The sequence below is a fragment of the Lutra lutra genome, chromosome 13, assembly GCF_902655055.1.
Source record: "Lutra lutra chromosome 13, mLutLut1.2, whole genome shotgun sequence".
In the NCBI taxonomy this organism is placed as follows: Eukaryota; Metazoa; Chordata; class Mammalia; order Carnivora; family Mustelidae; genus Lutra; species Lutra lutra.
Window position 1 is genome coordinate 91,020,716 of NC_062290.1, and position 18,111 is coordinate 91,038,826.

General features: G+C 55.4%; 1 protein-coding gene across 21 annotated transcripts in view; it reads right to left on the bottom strand.

Annotated features, from left to right (window-relative positions):
* RAPGEF1 (Rap guanine nucleotide exchange factor 1) overlaps positions 1–18,111 on the bottom strand; it is a 136,327-nt gene that overhangs the window by 17,282 nt on the left and 100,934 nt on the right. For 9 of the 21 annotated variants that reach the window (XM_047701265.1, XM_047701257.1, XM_047701255.1 and 6 more), the window contains 4 exons: positions 17,857–18,015; positions 3,298–3,570; positions 2,380–2,472; positions 535–620 (listed from right to left, as the gene is read on the bottom strand). In XM_047701265.1, coding sequence (XP_047557221.1) covers positions 535–620; positions 2,380–2,472; positions 3,298–3,570; positions 17,857–18,015 — 611 coding nt within the window. The remainder of the gene's footprint in view (positions 1–534; positions 621–2,379; positions 2,473–3,297; positions 3,571–17,856; positions 18,016–18,111) is intronic. The other 12 variants (XM_047701270.1, XM_047701269.1, XM_047701268.1 and 9 more) reach the window with 8 other exon arrangements.

The following is an 18,111-nucleotide window of genomic DNA, read 5'->3' on the forward strand; positions in this document are numbered from 1 at the left end:
CTCACTTGCCCTCTCTCTCAAATAAGTAAGTCTCTCAAAAAAATGAAAATATTTTAGGAGACACACTGAAGTAGTTAGAAGCTGACTGTCAAGTCTGTAACTTACTTTCAAATGGTTTAACACAATATACACACCTAGTAACTCACAACGTTTTTTGGGGGGTGCGGTCTCTGACACCCCTTTAGTGCGCCTGAACTTGGAAGAGGCCAAGGAAGGTTGGCCTGGGATTTAAGAGACTATCCTGGGTCATCTGCAGAGTCAGTGGTATGTGAGCACGTAATCAGGAGGGCGGACTGCACGCCAGAACGGATGCCTTAAAGGGTGCGATTATTAGTGATTTTTCTGGCTGACTCGCACATTTCTGTACTTGCCATGTTTTCTACCCTGAACATGCAGAATTTTGTGAGTCAGAAGGAAAGGGAAGGATGTACACTGCCAGCTCCCACAGGCCTGGCGTGCTGGTGGGCAGGGGGCTGCCCTCCCCAGCCCGGCCTGCGGCTCTCAGGGAACCTCCACTATACGGCCACTCCCTACCTGTCGCCGTCTCTGCTCTCCTTCCCCGCTGCGCTGCTGGCCGACGAGGGATCTCTGGGATGGCCGTCTTTCATAGCTGGTGATTCCTGAAAAGAGAAGTGCTGGGTTTGTGACAGGTGCCCCACACTGGCGGATCTGCTTCCCAGCATTCCGCCTGCAAGCGGCCTCAAGTGCAAGTTCCTACAGAGCAATCCGAGATGTGAGCAGGGAACTGTGAGTGCGGCCAATGACACAGAAGGGGGAGGCCCTCTTCGGCCTAGCATCGCACCTCTGTGGACATAACAGGTACCCCTACCTAGGACCTCTGTCAGCTGCCAACCTAGAGGAAGCCATCCCAAGCACCTCCTCGAAGAAACGACTGCCAGGGTTGCCGCCACTCAGCCAAGCTCAGCCAGGCACTGCACTAAGGGCTTCGAGTACCTCTTCTCACCTGGCCCTGACCAAGACCCTGTCCATTCACTGGCATCACAGTGCCCCCTCCCACCCCCGCCACAGGCTGGGAGGGGTTAAAGGCCCTGCCCAAGACCACACGGCTAGAAGGCTGCAGCCTGCATTCAAGCTGAGGGTCGTCTGCCCCCAAAACCTGTGTCCCTAACCATGGTGCCCTGCCAGTGTGCAGCAAGCCTTGGCTGACTTCCTAGTTAAACCAGTCCTCAGGACTGCCGTGGTCAAGTGCCTCCCAGTTAGGGTTCCAAGGGGTCTAGCTGCTCGAGTGCATGACTGCAACCCCCTCTCCTCCAGCGGCCTGGCCCTGGGAATCTGGGCCCACCCCACTTGGTGACGACACGGCGATCTGGCACCCCTGGACTGCCACCGAGGCCACAAGAGAGAGCAGGGTGGCATGAACACACAGATCATCCTCAGAGAGAGTGCTCGGAGGTGCTCAAGTCAGCACTGAACGTGGTCCTGGGTGGAGGGAGAGCCACGAAGGCCAGCTAGGGAACAGCTTCCTTGTGTGGAGGTGGACCTGGGTGACGCAGGGGCGCAGGTCACCAGAGGAGACAGGGGAAGAGGAAACACCAGAGGAGAAGCAGCTTCCAGGGATTGGGTTCCTGTCTCCGGTGGACAGAATCCCACTGCAGTGAAAATCCACAGAGCTCTAGGACTTGCAAACGTCTCCAGTGGGGCTTGCCTTGTGTGGACATCTAGGATCCTGTGGGGGTGCCCCTGGTGGGCTTCGTATAAGGAGTGACTAGACTTTTAACAGGCTGGGCCCTGTGAGCTGGTCACCAGGGAGGACTTGAGTCCTCATGGAGCCTCCCCTCAAGGGACTCATTATTTTGGAAGCTTTTGAACTTGCTCACGTTTTGCTGCAGCAAAACCTGGGAAGTTGACTGCTCAGCAGAACGGCCGTATGGAGCTGGGACAGAAGTCGACCAAGGGGGGCCACACCAGGTGTTTCTCTACGCTCTCAGGCGGCAGGTGTGTTGACACAGCGGGGGCTCCCGGCCAGACCCGCCCAGCTTCTGAGGAAGCCGTTCCCTGGCGGGAAGGGGCGTGCCGGGGGAAGTGTGAGGGGGCGAAGGCCCGGGAGCGTGGCAGTGTGGGAGGGAAGGCTCCCGCCCTCTGGGTCAGGGACGGAAGATGGACTTCAAGGCTAGCAGGGCAGACTAGAAAGAAACCCGGGAGAGCAACCGATGTGTGGGCAGGCCTACGCCATGCTGCCTCCGCGGATGTCCAGAAGACTCCCCGGCCAGGCCTGAAGCGCACCACACGTACTGCAAGCAGGGGGAGGACCTGCTCTGGGAGCCTCGTCCTCTCCCCACGGAGCCATGCGGGCTCCCGGCCAGGCAGAAGCAGGGCCCGGCCCGGCCGCATGCACGAGGCCGCCCTGACGTTACTTACGCCTCGAGAGCGAGCCAGCTCCTCGCTGCTCTGGCCTGAGGAATACAGATTGACGTATTCACCCTCACCAGCCTCCTCACTGGTGTTTTCACTCTGGGGGAGACAGGATGAGAGGAAACGCACATGTGACAGGCCCGCAGCCACCCCGCACGGCTCAGAGAGAGCGGCCTGCCGGGCCGGCCCTGAGCAGGACACTGGGGAGGAGGAGCGGATGGCGGCAGCCGCCCTCGAGGCTCCCGGGAAGCTTTTCCCAGGCCCGAGAAGGCTGCGCTTCGGCCACCTCTTGCCTCTGAGTTACGGGGGACACAAGTTTCCTGCGAGACCTTCTCCAAAGAGGTCGAGGGCCATTCAAACTGCCCCCAGGAGGCGCTGCGGCCGAGGGGCCTGCGGGCTTCCCGGCGCAGCGGGAGGAGGGCCGCGGGCCGCGGGGGCAGAGGCCGCACCGCCCAGTTGACACCTGCCGGCCCGTCCACGGCCCCACGCGCGACACGGCCTGGCAGCAGGCTCTCCGCCAGCACACACAACCGCACACGCAACTGGCCCCGACCGCTGTCCGAGCTCGTCTGCAGCTGTCTTCCCAGCGCGTCGGCAGCTTTCCCTAACACACGACCCCACAGAAAACCGGAGCACTCTCTGTCTCAGCCTTATGAGGACGGTCTCCAAACGGTCACCAATCGTTTTTGGAAAATCAGATTCCCCACCTGACGGGAACTCTGTATGGAAGGTTCCCGCTGCTGGAAACAGGCTACTATGGCACCTTGTGACCTTCCGGGGACCTGGATCGTGCCCCGCTGCCACCGGGGCGTGCACCGGCAACGGGCCTGGGTGCGGGGACAGGTGGCGACTGCCTCGGGAACAGCCGCACCGGTCTCTCAAAACGGGCAGCCCCACGTGGAGGGGTGTGCGCGGAGTTCTCACCGAAGGCGTCTGGGGCGAGTCAGTGAAAGAGGTTTCGGAAGGAAGGCAGACAGTGTTCCCATGAAAGTTGCTCTCCTGAGAAGATGAGAGAGGCCCGTCCACGGTGCTGGGAGGCAGACTGGCTACGGTTGGCCCCGCTAAGTCAGAGCTCTGAGACTGGTGGACGGGTGGGAAATGTGGAGAGGAAGAGGAGGTAGACGGAAGGAAAGGTTGAACGGAAGCTTGGTTGTGAGGCACGAAATCCTGGGAGTAGGACCTAAACACAGATTTATACTACGGAATCAAAGCGGAAGACAGACACAAAAACGGGAAGATGGGAGGAAGAAAACAGACAAAAGAAAAAGTCATTAGATTAACTCAGCTGAGCTGCGCGGGCTGTTCACAGTAATTCTAACAAGGACCACCGATCAGGCCAAACCAACCCCCGCATTCCTCCGGCTGAGGTTGCCCAACTCAGGCACATCCTCCCTTGAGAAGGGCCTGAGGACCGACCAGCGCCATCTTCCACGTCTGAACAGTGGGACGCGGGCACCCCCAAAGAAAAGCCAGCCCCCATGCTGGACCGGTAATCCCACTCTGCTCTGTCAGAGAACCCAACCTGCCAAACCCAAACCCTGCAATGTCTTCAGGAACCTCCTGGCTAAATTCAGTATGTGGACTCATACACCTGGGTCATATTTAGTCATTTTGAACCTTTTGCATGAATCTCCTTGGTTTTATCCCTTGAAAGTCAAACACTGCAGCCTTTCAAATACCATAATCCACCTGAGATGCTTTTGGGGAGGGAAAGATTAGGCCTTAAAAATGGTTGGAAGGACCGTACTATTAAAACGCTAAAAATTTCTGAGTTCATGTCCTTTCCTATACAATCTTTTTTCTTTTTTAAACAAATGACAGGGTCTTGCAGTGCTTCTGATACTAGCCTAGAGCTGCAAGGCCACACTCTCTCAAATTCTCATCAAGACCGAGTCTAAAGCCGGGCTGGGGGGCGGTGGTGGTGACAGTGGACGCCTGCAGCTTTGTAGAGTCAACGAGCACTGTCCAGGCCTGGACTCTGCTGTGGGAGGAGGGAGAGAGGAGACCTGGGACCAGGGACCACCAGGCTCAGAACCTGACGATATCACCATTTCCCACAAAGGGCTTGACAACCTGATGCTGTCACAGGGTAATGGGAGAGGGACATGTGGAAGGCTCTGCATCCGAAGTCCTTGCCAGGCCCACCTGCCCCCTGTAAACGTCAGAATCTGGCAAGAGCTAAGCTCAACATAAGCGTTCACGTCGCTCACTCAGATGTTCTCTCCGTTTTGCCACTGGGTTTTCGGAACCCAGGACAAGGAAAAGGAGAAAGAAGAAATCAAATTTTAAACAGGAAGTTAAAGCCACTCACATCCTAAAGTGTTTTTGTGAAGCTACACTTTGCCCCAGACTGAGAGGGGCCACAACTCAAGTGACAGGCACACTCTCCCCCCCATCCCACCTGCTGCTGGCCCCGCCCCGGCCCCTTCCTGGCTGGGCTGATCAAAGCTCCCTCTGGCTCTGCTGGTTTCCATCAGACCCAAGACACCTGCCTGCGGTGCCTACTCCCTCTCGCACATTCTTCTTCTCCACCTGACTCCCCAAATCAAGACTAACCCTGTACATGGCCAAACACATCAGTGGGGAGAGCTGTCCACATTCTGAGCGACATACTGAAGGTGTTTAGCTTCCTCGTAAGAAGCTCTGTGCCCATCCTTCTTTCTGAACGAGCTGCACACAGGCAACCCTGGCTCCGTAGCTCTCAGACGGGGGTGAGGGGCGGAGATGCCGAGCGCCCACTGTGCCCTCACCAGCCAGGTGCCACGTTTCACCGGCCTCTCTCAGTGGCCACCCAGGCCAACCCAACGTAGGCCTTGCTGGGGATGGCAGTGAGGTATAGGATTTGGGTTCTGGGACTCTCCAGTGAATCCCTGGTCAACGTTCCCCATAGTGAGGCTCTCTCACTGGCCAGTGGACAGTGGGGCCCGGTCCCAGGAGGCCACCCCGAGGGATGCCCACACCGCCGCTTCAGGCAGTGGCTCTGCCTCCCTCGGGAGCCCAGCTCTCAGATCTCGTCTGCGCGTCCTCAAGGGTAGGTGCTGCCGTGCTCTGCTGACTCGTGCACAAATCCAACTACTTTAAGACCAATGTTGCTTAGGGTTTGTGCCTCCCAGATTCATATGCTGAAATCCTAACTCCCACAGATGGTGGTATTAGGAGGTGGGGAGACCAGGGGCCACCAGGCTCAGAAGCTGATGATGTCACCCACCATGTGAGAATACAAGGAGAAGACTGGGACTGAAAGGGGGCACCAGCCGTGCTGGAGGCCTGACCTTGGACCTGCAGCCTCCAGGCCCATGTTGTGTGTAACCACCCCATCTGTGCGACTGGGTCAGACAGCATGAACAGACTAAGGCAGGTGCCAGTCCTTACAGGAGTTCCGACACTGCCCTCACAGATGGCCCCTGGCCCACACGAGCTCACTCAGCACTCGAGCAGGCCCTGTGGTGACCTGGCAGCCGATGTGCCTACAGAAGCTGGGCCTGCGCGATCACATGGTGCATCAGGTCTGACTGGACGAGCTCAGGGTGGCAGACACACATGCGCCGAGTGTGCCTCATCTGGGCGACGGCCAGGGTCACTGCGGCAGGGACATCCTCAAGTCACCCAGACTGGGTTCTGGGCCTTCTCTTTCTACCCGTGGGACCTCGGGTACATAACAGACATTCCTGAGCCTTGGTTTCTTTGTCTTTATTTATTTAAGTCATCCCTACACTCAACGTGGGCCTTGACCTCACGACCCTGAGATCAAGTCGCATGCTCCTCAGACTGAGCCAGCTGGGCACCCCAGTTCCTCCGCCTTTAGAACGAACACGGAAACACCAGCACTGCCCCCGGAGGGTCCGTGCGCACTGTCTGAGCATGGGGCTGTGGTCCTGAGTACGGAGCCAGCACCTGACGGTGTCCGCTCTCCCCCCTCGCCTTCCGAAGCACCAGTCTGGGAACCCTCCAGGCAACAGGGCTGGGCTGGTCACGGGGTCTACCACATATCTACCGAACGAAGGGACACGGACACATTGACTGAGATTGTAACTGAAGTGTCCAGAACAGCGCCCGCCTCACAGCGGTGGCTTGGCTCTGAGGGTGGAAGGGCAGCGGACAAGCTGTCCCCACCACAGGGGGACACTGGTGGGGGCAGGGGTGGGGGGAGGCTACGGACGTCCCAGGACGGCTGCCCCAAGGATGTGTGCCCCAGAGGAGCAGGGGGCCACCTCGGAGGAGGCCAGGAGGCTCCCATCTCTGGGACAAAGCCTCCTGGCCAGCTGCCCTTCCCCCCGACCCCCTGCAGCTCTAGCCTCCGGTATTTCAGCTATGCAGTCCTGCTGGGCCGAGAGCCAAGCTTGAAAAATACCTTCAACGGAGTGGGGAGAGACAAGGCACAGCACTCTGAGCACCACCAAGCACCCTCAGTGCCCCTCCTGCAGCTCGGGAGGGGAGGGCCATGTTGGGGCTCATTGTCGCACCACCGTGAAGTACTTCCCCACCTCCAAGACCACACTTCCTCATCACGGCAGGGAGAAAGGCGGGGGGGGGGGGGGGTGCAGAGAGAAAGGCAGGGGGCCGCTGAGCAGAAATGCCCCTGCATCCCCGCCTGGAGTTTATTCTGGGACCTGGCTGGTGCCCGGCTGTGCTTCTGACAGAGCTGCTGCTCTCTGTGGCGGGAATCTTTATTTATAGCCAGAGTGAGACCGCGCTGAGGACTCCATACCACCGGGGGTGGCGGGGGGGGGGGCTGGTGGGTGAGAGGCTGCCTGGCTGGAGACTGCAGATTTCTGCAGAAGATCTGGGAGTGCCAGAGCAAGTTCCCAGGAAAGCAGGAGGGGCTGCCTGGCCCCCAACGTCAGCCTGGATCACACCATTAGCTCAAGTGCCAGCAAGGACCATCTGGGGAGGACGATGCCTGCTGGTCAGATGAGGGACTAAGGGTTGGCACGAATCATCTCATGTCATTGACACGAAGGGCTGTTGGGATCCTTATCACAAAGATGGAGAAGCAAGGTGACAAAGCGGGCCACACCTCCCAACACACAGCTTGGATCCTAGGAGAGGGGCAAGGGATGTCCCAGTCATGGAACACACTGGGCACGGGACAGGCCCCAGCCGTGTAACCCTACAGCTCTGTGGGACTCCTACGACCTGGCTGGGAGCTCCGGCTTGGTCTGCAAGCCAGGGATATGGAGACAACACCCACCCTCCCAACACCCACCCTTCCTGCAGAAGATGCAGGAACAAGCAATCTGCTCTTTTGCAAACAGACACGTGAACGAACCACCGTGAGCCTTCTGGGTGGAAGAATGATGGCTGAGGACCGTGTATGCCGGCCTGTGATCGTGCGCACACGAGAACGCAGAGCCACCTGGAGCTGGGCAGGTGGCGGTTTGCAAGGACACTGTACCTCCTCTCTGGTTTGGCCTGAAAAATGACTAGGGACGAGCCCCGTGCTGGCAAGAAAGCAGGAGTGGAGACCTTGAAACGCAAAATTCTGATCCCTCACTGCAACAGGCATTCCGTTTAATTCCTGTGACCGTCGGGAGGGGGGCAGAGAACATGTCAGCAGCTGTGGGCCAGAGCCAAGGGCCAGCGACCCTGCCGGCCCTGCAGCAGCCGCGCCTGGAGCTCTGAGCTTTGAGGCTTTCAACCCTCCCGATCATGGGCAATGCAATCATTCGAGTGAATGGACTCACTGTCGTAAAGTGTCTGGGAAGCACAGAAGTTGCCAGAGATTGGCCATTACTGCCTTCTCTTGGCTCAAGCAAGGCTTATGACTTCAGTGTTTCTGAATGCTGCTTACCAACACAGACAGGCTATTGGACGGCTGGTTTGCAGGCTTATGTCTGGCTCCATCATTTGTGAGGAAACACACCCCAGGGCGGCTGCTGCTGCAGTGTGGTTTGGGCTTCCTTCCCGCACAGAGAATCACCGGGAACCACAGCTCAGCACTGGTCCTGGGCTCACGCTCCCCTTAAACCAGAGACTGAGAGTGTCAACACGACACGGGGCTAAGTGATTTCTCTTGGAACGAAGTCAAGCTTTTAGCCACTGCACAGCCCCCTCCGCCATCTCGGGGGATGGATCTCCTGCAGAGAAGCGCGCCTGGTCTGGCTCTTACGAGAAGGAAAGTCACCAGGAAGGACCCTTGATAACATCCCTCGTCACTGGGCGGCACACTGGAAGTCTGTTCCATGTGTCTCCTCTCTCCTTCTGGGTCCCAGGCAACTACCTCTTTACTGAAGCCTTTCTTTCTTTTTTTTTTTTTTTTAAGATTTTTTATTTATTTATTTGACAGAGAGAGATCACAAGTAGAGAGGCAGGCAGAGAGAGAGAGAGAGGGAAGCAGACTCCCTGCCGAGCAGAGAGCCTGATGCGGGACTCGATCCCAGGACCCTGAGATCATGACCTGAGCCGAAGGCAGTGGCTTAACCTACTAAGCCACCCAGGCGCCCTACTGAAGCCTTTCTTGACCAGGGGGCGGGTGGAGGGGTGCCCTTTATGCCCAGAAGCAACTTCCTTCTTTGATGCCTTTGTGTTAATTTATAACAACTACGTTTTACATAACGTCAAGGGTAAGTTTCCAAAGCCAAGCAGCAGATTCTGAGGCTGATGCCACCAGCACCTGCCCCAGAGGCCGCTCTCTGCTTCTGGCAAGGAGAGCCACTTTTGTTGAACCCATTGGGAGGGGTGATGGGACAGTATTCATCCCATCAAAGAAAGGCAACACCAGCATCATCACCCTGGATCCAAAAAATAGCTTCTTTTTGAATAAACTTCTTGGTGGAATCTATTTTTAAAAACCATTTGAACATTCTAATTAGTATTTTACAATAAAGGATGTAAAAAAAAAAAACAAAAAACAAAACCAAACCCAAAATGTTTCTTGGGAGAGTTTTAGGTAGTAGGATGGGTGAAAGCAGAAACGTATTGCAGGGACGCCTGGTGGCTCAGTCTTTAACCGTCTGCCTTTGGCTCAGGTCATGATCCCAGGGTCCTGGGATCGAGCCCCGCATCGGGCTCCCCACTCAGCGGGAGGTCTGCTTCTCCCTCTCCTAGTTCCCCTGCTTGTGTTCCCTCTCTGTGTTTCTCTCTGTCAAATAAATAAATAAAATCTTAAAAAAAAAAAAAGAAACATATTGCATTTCTTCTCACGTGACTTTTTTTTTAAAGACTTTTTATTTATTTATTTGACAGAGAGAGATCACAAGCAGGCAGAGAGGGAGGAGGAAGCAGGTTCTCTGCTGAGCAGAGAGCCCGATGCAGGGCTCGATCCCAGGACCCTGAGATCATGACCTGAGCCGAAGGCAGCGGCTTAACCCGCTGAGCCACCCAGGCGCCCCTCACGTGACATATTTTTGCAAGCTGAATCACAAGATCCTCCTTGAAAACACCAGACTTGGGACGCCTGGGTGGCTCAGTTGGTTAAGCAGCTGCCTTCGGCTCAGGTCATGATCCCAGCATCCTGGGATCGAGTCCCACATCGGGCTCCTTGCTCGTCGGGGAGCCTGCTTCTCCCTCTGCCTCTGCCTGCCATTCTGTCTGCCTGTGCTTGCTCTCTCTCCCTCTCTCTCTCTGACAAATAAATAAAATCTAAACAAAACAAAACAAAAAAACAAAACAAAACAAAAAAAAAAGAAAACACCAGACTCTGGGCTAATGATTTCATGGCTAGTAATATTCCTGCAAAATACCTCCAACACATTTTAGGACGCTCTGTAGGTTCACTAAATACTGACCTTGAGATCATCGACTCTTTACAGAAACGTTTAGTATGGACTAAAAAAATGATTTGAATTCCATTCTAGAAATCTGACTGAACTATTTCTGCTCTGCTTGGATTCAACCGGCATGCCGGGGACTCTGATTTACACTCCTTCTCAGAACTCTATTTAGAGCTGTAGCTGCACTCTGTGAGGTGTCACAACACGAAGGACGAAAACCCTCTTCCTGACGTCCAGCCGATACATGGGCTTTTCAAGTCGCCTTGTCAGGTCTCCACTATTGACCAGCAATCACGCAGTTCCTAAATATCAAACGAACACTGTTCCTCACAGTGGCAATCTGGCTTCTTCATCTTAGCTCTGAGACTCCGAGTAGACGACACGGTTCGGCTCCTCTCCTCCAGTTTCCCCACCGCAAGAGGGGATAAGCACGCTGTCCCTGAGCAGTGACAAGCAGCCTGAACTGTGAAGGTCCAGGCGAGAGTCCGGGTGTGAGCACGGCATCCTTAGGGTTCATGTCACCACAGGACCTTCACAAGGACCAGGCGGGTCCTTTTGGCGCCAGACCAGCTGGACTGTAACAGATGGAGTCAGAGCACGTCTGCACAAGGGGCTACAGTTATTTCCTGGGTCTAAAGCTGGTCCAAGAGCAATGACCCTCCAAGACACCACAAGCACCAACACAAAAGCAGAAAGAAGTCTTCAAAACGAGGGGCAGAAATGGCTGAGTCACAGTGGCTGCTTTGTGAGTCTCCAAGGCCGAGGGTCCCTGAGCTCTGGTCTCGGGCCAGCCAGCCAGCAGCCACAGCCTTACGGGTTAGCAGAGAAGGAAAACAAGAAAGCTGGGTTCTTGGCCCCAGTCTGGGACCAGTGTGTCTGACGCCTGGAAGTGGATGAGTCAGCATCATGCTGTCGCAATGAAATGTGGGGAAGTGGGGAAGCTGGACGTGGTGACGGGTGGCCAAAGAGAGCTAGGTGCCTCCTTGGTCCCTTTTGGGTGAATTAAGATCCTTCTAGTCAGTTTGGCGTCACAAAACGCTTGCCACTTGCTGGCTCGGCCCTGAGCTGCGTACTGAGGCTGCGAGCACGTCATAAGCCCAGTCCTTACCCTCAAGGGGATTTACGACTTTGAGGAAAAAAAGAACGTGAAAATTACAAAAAAAAAAAAAAACCACTTTCCCAGTGTGATTATGTATTAAAATGCCTCCGTTCTTATTAAATGTCAGTTGTGTGTCTTACACTGTTACATGCTTTACGTCAGGACAATTCCAGGCTCCCATCAAGAAGAGGAAATGGAGGGGACACCCCACTTGATTTGGGGACAGCATGCTCAGGTCCACACAGCTAGTAAAGAAAACATGGTGGGGAAGAGGACGGGGGACATCAGGAGGGCTGGAACAGAAGACAGAAGCAAGTCTGTGTGGGGGTGCTGAGGAGTTGGGGCCAGGAGAAAGGGGGGTACGGAGACCTGGGCATGGAGGTGGGCAGAAGGAGCTGGCGAGGCCACAGAAGGCTCTGCTGTGCTGAGGGGACACCGGAGTCTGACTGGTGCTGAGAAGGGCACGTGGCAGCAGGAAGGCCAGCAAGGAGGCCACAGAGGCCACGCCGGGGGCAGGGATAGGGGAGCAGTGACAAGGCTGGAGAAGAGGACCGGCTGAGGGCATGTACTCAGAAGTGCGGCAGGGCTTGGTGCATGGGCTTGTGGGTCACATGTAAACCTGCTGTGTGTGTGTGGCGCGTGGCGGAGGGCTGGGGAGGGGTAGGGACGACAATACCTCATTGCCTTGCTCGGGCAACTCAGTGGATGGTGGAAACATTCACAGAAATAACAAGGATGCAGGGCGCCTAGCTGGCTCAGGTCATGGTCTAAGGGTTGTGGGATCGAGCCCCGCACAGGGCTCTCCACTGACGGGGTCTGCTTGAGAGTTTCTCTCTCCCTCTCCCCGCAACTGCACATGTGCTCTCTAAATAAATAAATCTTAAAAATAAAAGAAGAAGGGGTACCTGCATGGCTCAGTTGGTTAAGCACCTGCCTTCAGCTCAGGTCACGATCCTGGAATCCCACGATCGAGTCCCCGCACTGGGCTCCCTGCTCAGCAGGGAGTCTGCTTCTCCCTCTGGCCCTCCCCCCTCTCATGCTCTCTCTCTTTCAATAAATAAATAAATAAATAAAATCTTAAAAAATAAAAGGAAGAAAAACAAGGAGGAGGAGAAGAAGAAACAGAAATCATCAGCAGGATGGGAGCAGAAGGGTTTGACTGTTCCTCTCACGGGTTAGGGGTGTGGGATCTAATTTCCTACTGCGGGGAGCCCAGAGTCTAGTGAGATGCCTGCACCTGTGGCTGCACACTTCACTCAGTGGTAAGGCCCCCCCAAATGGGGCAGAGCACAAGTCTCCACAACTCCCAGGACCCGGAACTCCCCTGGCTCCCAAGGCTCGCATGCAGCGTGGCTCTCTCTCTCCCCGGGGTCGACTGTCCAGAAGGCTGATGGAACAAAGTCCCTCCCTGGGGAGAGCTGGAGCTTGGAGAAATAGTCCCCCTCCCTGGGCAAGTGCTGTCCCTTGCTCTCCTTTCTCCGAGAGAGTGAGCTCCAAGCAGGGCAGGGAGCCATAAAGATAAGGTAACCTCAGGAGGAAGCAAGGGACAGAGGCGAGGAAGGCGGGGGCTTCTTTCTTCCAGAAGACACACAGGGTGTTGTGCCAAGCAAGCCGAGCCTGCAGTCTCTGTCTGCTTCTTTCCGGGTGGTTCTCTTCCCCTTGCCCTGTCCCACGGTCTCTCCACTCTTTCCCTCCCCGTGTGGCCGTTACACCAGTGTTTCCGCCCACAGCAGTCTCCGCGGCAGCTGCTAGTCACTGCGAGGGACAGATGCAGCAGCGGGCCTTCAGGAGCTACTCCGGGTCTGAGGGAGTGGGCCCTCGCTGCAGCACTGCAGGGGACGGCACGGCAGAGATACCGCCTGCGAACGGGCGCTCTGGTGACAGCATGCGTGCTGCCGTCCGGAAACCTGGTTCCACACCTACAGAGTCACCATCTGCTCAGAACGGAACACCGGCAGCTCTAGAGAACCCCACCCGCCACCGCCCTTTATAACTGATCTCCTCAAAATGATACACACTTGGACTTTCTGACCCTGAAGAGCTTTTTTTGTTTTTAAACAAATGACCGTCGCTGTGGATCCTGTTCAAGCTTCACAAAACCTGGGTCTTCTGGTGGCTTTCCTTATTCAGAATCATTCTGGAGACCACGATGGTAAAGGGTATTTCCACAGATTCATAGCACCCGAACAGACCTCTCGGTGACAGTACAAACCTGCACCTGGCCGTCAGCCAAAGAAAGATGCACCAGAAGACAGTCTGGGGACGGAGGAAGGTGATTTTTCTGACAGCAACACTTCAATACCTGAACAGCACTGGCAACCTTAATGGTTACTGAGAGATTTTCTTAGTCTCTTTTTACCTTTTTTTTTTTTTTTAAAGATTTTATTTATTTATTTGACAGAGAAAGATCACAAGTAGGCAGAGAGGCAGACGGAGAGAGAGGGGTGGGGGGAAGCAGGCTCCCTGCTGAGCAGAGAGCCCGACGCGGAACTCCATCCCAGGACCCTGAGATCATGACCCGAGCCGAAGGCAGCAGCTTAACCCACTGAGCCACCCAGGCGCCCCTCTTTTTAACTTTTTAAAAAATATTTTATTTGAGAGAGAGACAGAGGTGGAGAGGGGCAGAAGGGGAGAGCGGGAGAAGCACACTCCCCACTGAGTAGAAAGCCTGAACCGGGGTCGATCCCAGGGCTCTGGGATCAGGACCTGAGCTAAAGCCCCAGATGCTTCACCGACTGAGTCACTCAGGCCCCCAGGAGAGATTCTCACTACCTTGGTCAAGTAAAGTGAACGTAGACCCCATCCAACTTTTAAGATTCTTTTTAGATTCACAAGACCAGGATTCAGAAGCAGAGCCAATGCGAGCCAGAGAAGGGCCAAGGAAAGGAGAGAGCACATGGGAATTCAGTGCGGAGGGAAAGGGCTGACACCCGAGTGACCGGACCTAGAGTGGAGGCAGAAGGCAGGCAGCCAACATGGTAGGGCTGCGGGGAGAATGCAGGGGGCAGCTCCGGGGGTAGCACTGACCAAGAGAGTCTGGGGACAGAAAGGAAGGACCCTTGGGACATGTCAGAGAGCCGTCTGCAGGAAGTCCCATCACTGAAGCACCTCCCAGCGCCCCCTAGGGGCAGGCACGTGGTCAAGGCCCAATGGGATCAGACCAGGAACAGGGGCCTGGCCTCCCTGGGCCTCTCGGAGGCTGCTCATGGCTCTCCACATCTTTCCTGCTCTCACTCAGTCCTAGTTTCCCTAAACACTTTTCTCTACTAAACAGGGCGTAATGGCGCAGAGACCGCACGTTGGGTGTGGACGCCTGTCTGCACAGATGCTCCACTTTCCTAGGATGCAGCATGAGCCGGGCAGGACAGATAGTCCACGGACTGCAAGTGAACATTTCCGTGGGACAAGACAGCAAAGCAGAGCAGACGCAGTGGAAGATGCTGGGCAGGGGGCACCCCCAGCCTGACCCTCAAGGGCCGTGCACAGGAGGGAGCGGCTGGGGAAGCGGTCTGTTTCAGTTAAGGAGTGCTGACCCTGAGGACACATGGAAGAGCTGACGACGGGCACCACCCTTCAGCCAGTTCCCCCATAACCTTGATCCCTGAGCACTCACCCCTGAGGCCCCCTTCCAGAATGCACATTAGGCTTTCTGGCTCCCATCCTCCAGGTAGGTCTTTTTGTGTGGAACATCTTGGACTTGTTCTCCCAGACTTTTACCCCTTACCTACCTGAAATCCTAACTGTCCTTCAGGCCATAGCCACCTCCCCTGCAGAGCTCTGCCTGACCTTGTCCTGGCTCTGTAGCCCAGGGTGTTCCCACGGACAACCTGTGACTCTCCTGGCCTTACTCACACACTGCCTCAGGATCCTTCCTGCTGCACGACCTGCACGGGGGGAGTCCCTGTGCTTGCTGTACAACTCATCCTGGAACACCGGGATGATGGAACAAGACACTTTTTTAGCCCCTACTTCAATTAAGCTTGGTCAATGCAGCTTTCCTGCTCTAATTCAAGAGGTTTTGTTTTGTTTTCTTTTTTTTTTAAGAGGTAGTGTGACCGCACGCATGAGTGGGTGGAGGGGCAGACAGAGAGAGAGAGAATATCTTAAGCAGGTACCACACTCAGCACAGAGCCCAAAGCCAGTCTCGATCCAACGACCCTGAGATCATGACCTAAGCTGAAATCAAGAGTCGGACACTTGGCTGACTGAGCCCCAGGGTTCCCAGGAGGTATTCAATGGTTAGAATCTTCCCCAGCAGAAGTAACAGGTCGCTGAGAGGGTGAGGCGTCATCACATCTGACAACAGCTATATTCCCAATTGGAAGGATGACATAGGCCCCGGAACAACAGAACGATGAGATTCAGGAATACAGGGCCCCTCTGAGAACCCAAAGCCCTCCATCCAGGGCTCATCTCAGAATGCAAGCAGAGAACACACGAAGAATATGCTGGCATGGCACTAAACCCCTTCTCTGGGGTGTCAGCACATCAGATGTCAAATGTCCCAAACATTCAGGCCATTACTAATAGCTCTGGGGGCTGGGGGACTTTCCTTTTAAGAAATAAAGCCCCTTCCGCCTGGGTGGCTCAGTCGGTTAAGCAACTGCCTTTGACACAGGTCATGATCCTGGAGTCCCGGGATCAAGTCCCACATCGGGCTCCCTGCTTGGCAAGGAGTCTGCGTCTCCCTCTCACCTCTCTCCTCTCATACGCTCTTTCTCATCCTCTCTCTCTCTCAAATAAATAAATAAAATCTTAAAAAAAAAAAAAAAGAAAGAAAGAAAGCCCTTCAGTAGCTCACTCCCCTGGGCTGCACCGTGGCGTTGGGACGGAGGATGCAGTCTTCCCAGTGCAAGGTGCCTTGACTCACCCCTGCGTCCCAAGGGAGGAAAACCATGACACACTCAAGCCCCAACATCACCGAAACGCCCTCCGGCTTTCATCAACTCTGTAGCAAACAGTTCTGGCCATGAACAGCCCTCCAACCCCAAACTGTTCAACAGGGACATTGTATATGCTTTCTTAGGATAACTCACACTTACTTTCTGTCCGCAGAGTGGGAAAAACAGTCAAGAGCTGGATTGTGTAAAGGCCAAGTTTTGCAGGATTTGTGAAAGGAGCTTGCCAGAAATGCCTGCTAAGGAAACAGAGGGTGTCTGTGTGCCAGGGTAGGGCCAGGAGTGCGGAGGAACGGGCGTTTAGCCTTTCTACGGCAAGTGCACAGTTGCTCAGGGCTCTAAAAAGTTAAGCTCTAGCACCCAAAGGAACAGTGCATTCCTCACTGCAGGCAGGACTGTCTTAACGTGGGCCACAGATGGATGGTTCCCAAAGACAGAAACCAGACAAGACCACACCGGGGAGCCCGAGCTTGGCTAGGTCTCTGTGAGTCACCAGGCTGCAGAGTTCTGAAAAGGAAGTCCAGGCAGATGAAGCCCCATGTCCAAGCTGTCACGTGCGGAACGAGGACGGAGCCGAGCCTAGAACCCAGAACTCTGAGAGCAAGAGCTGTAATAATGAAACTCTCCTGTGTGATTTTACTCAAGCCCCACAATCACCAAGTAAGAGACACGTGTGATCTCAAAGGAACGAAACGGAGGCAGGAGGCATAAACAAACTACCCAACGGCAAAGCCGATCTCAAGCAGAACCCAAACACGGCCTCAGCCAAGCGCTTCCTGGGCTGCTCAGTCTCATCTCAACAAACTGAAGGAAGAACGGTGGCCATTCGGGTGTCTGGACAGACACAGAAGGTAACAGACCAGTACTTGCCTCTCTAAGGGTTAGTGCCTGCTATGTTTTGGAAAGAAACTTTACAGAAACAGCAGCACCCGTTCCCCTCCCGTAGCCATGTCCCTCGGCAAGGTGACTGGGCAGTAGCTCCCGGCGAGTGGCAGAGCGCAGTTCCCTACTCCTGGAATCCCAGATCAGCCTTGTGATTCAAGCGAGAATGCCAGGAAGTGACAGACAGTGAGCCGGCTCTGCGCCTAGGCCCAAAGACCCCTGCATGCTCCCATCCGTTCCTGAGGCCACAGCAAGCCCGGGCTGGCCTCACGGAGGCTGGCGGGTCCGGAGGAGCACAGCCACAGTGGCCCGCAGTCCCAGCGGAGGTCCCAGAGACGTCGGTGAGGACAGCCAGAATCAGACCGGCCGTCCATCACCCTACCAGCCTGCGTCCGAAGCGCTGACAAACAGTTACTGCCATTGTAAGCCATTGAGTTGTGGAGTGCTTTACTACACAGCAGGGGTTAACCGGCAAGGCCTGTAGACTCAGACTCAAACTCTGTCCTGCCCTGGTAAGGCCTGCTCTCCCTGGCCTTGCTTCCAATGGGAGGACTTCTCTTTAAATACAGAACACTTACAGGGCTGACCCACAGCCCAACGGGAGACCAGGGCAAAAAGGCCAAAGTATTTCTGCCAGCTAACACCTGAGTGGTGATGCTGAGAGCGACCCACTAACGTTTCCCGGTCCCCGCCCCCACCCTGCCCACCCCACCACTTCACACAGTCCCTCGGGCCACAGAGGACCAACTGCGCATGCCCCTTCCCGTCTAATGCAGGGTCTGCAAGAGGACAGAGTCAGGGCTGGGCAGCAGTACACAAGTCAGGAGGCAAAGGCGACAAATGAAAGCTCACACTCACGTTTCCAAGCAAAGAGCAGCAGGAAGCGACTCACCGAGGGCACAGGCAAGGTGCCGTGCCGGCTGAGAAAGGAGTTAGAGACGGACACACTGATGCCCTGAGTGGCACTGCTGTCCTCGGGGGTGAAGGCCACTTTAGTTTGCTGGACACAGTAGGAGACAGAGGAGAAGGAAGAAGCAGCATAGGAGGCCTGCTGGACAGAAGGGACGAGAAAGAAGACAGGGAAGGAGGGAGAAAAGCAGAGAACGGTCAGGCAGGTACACACGAAGGCTCATAGGCTGCTACCTAA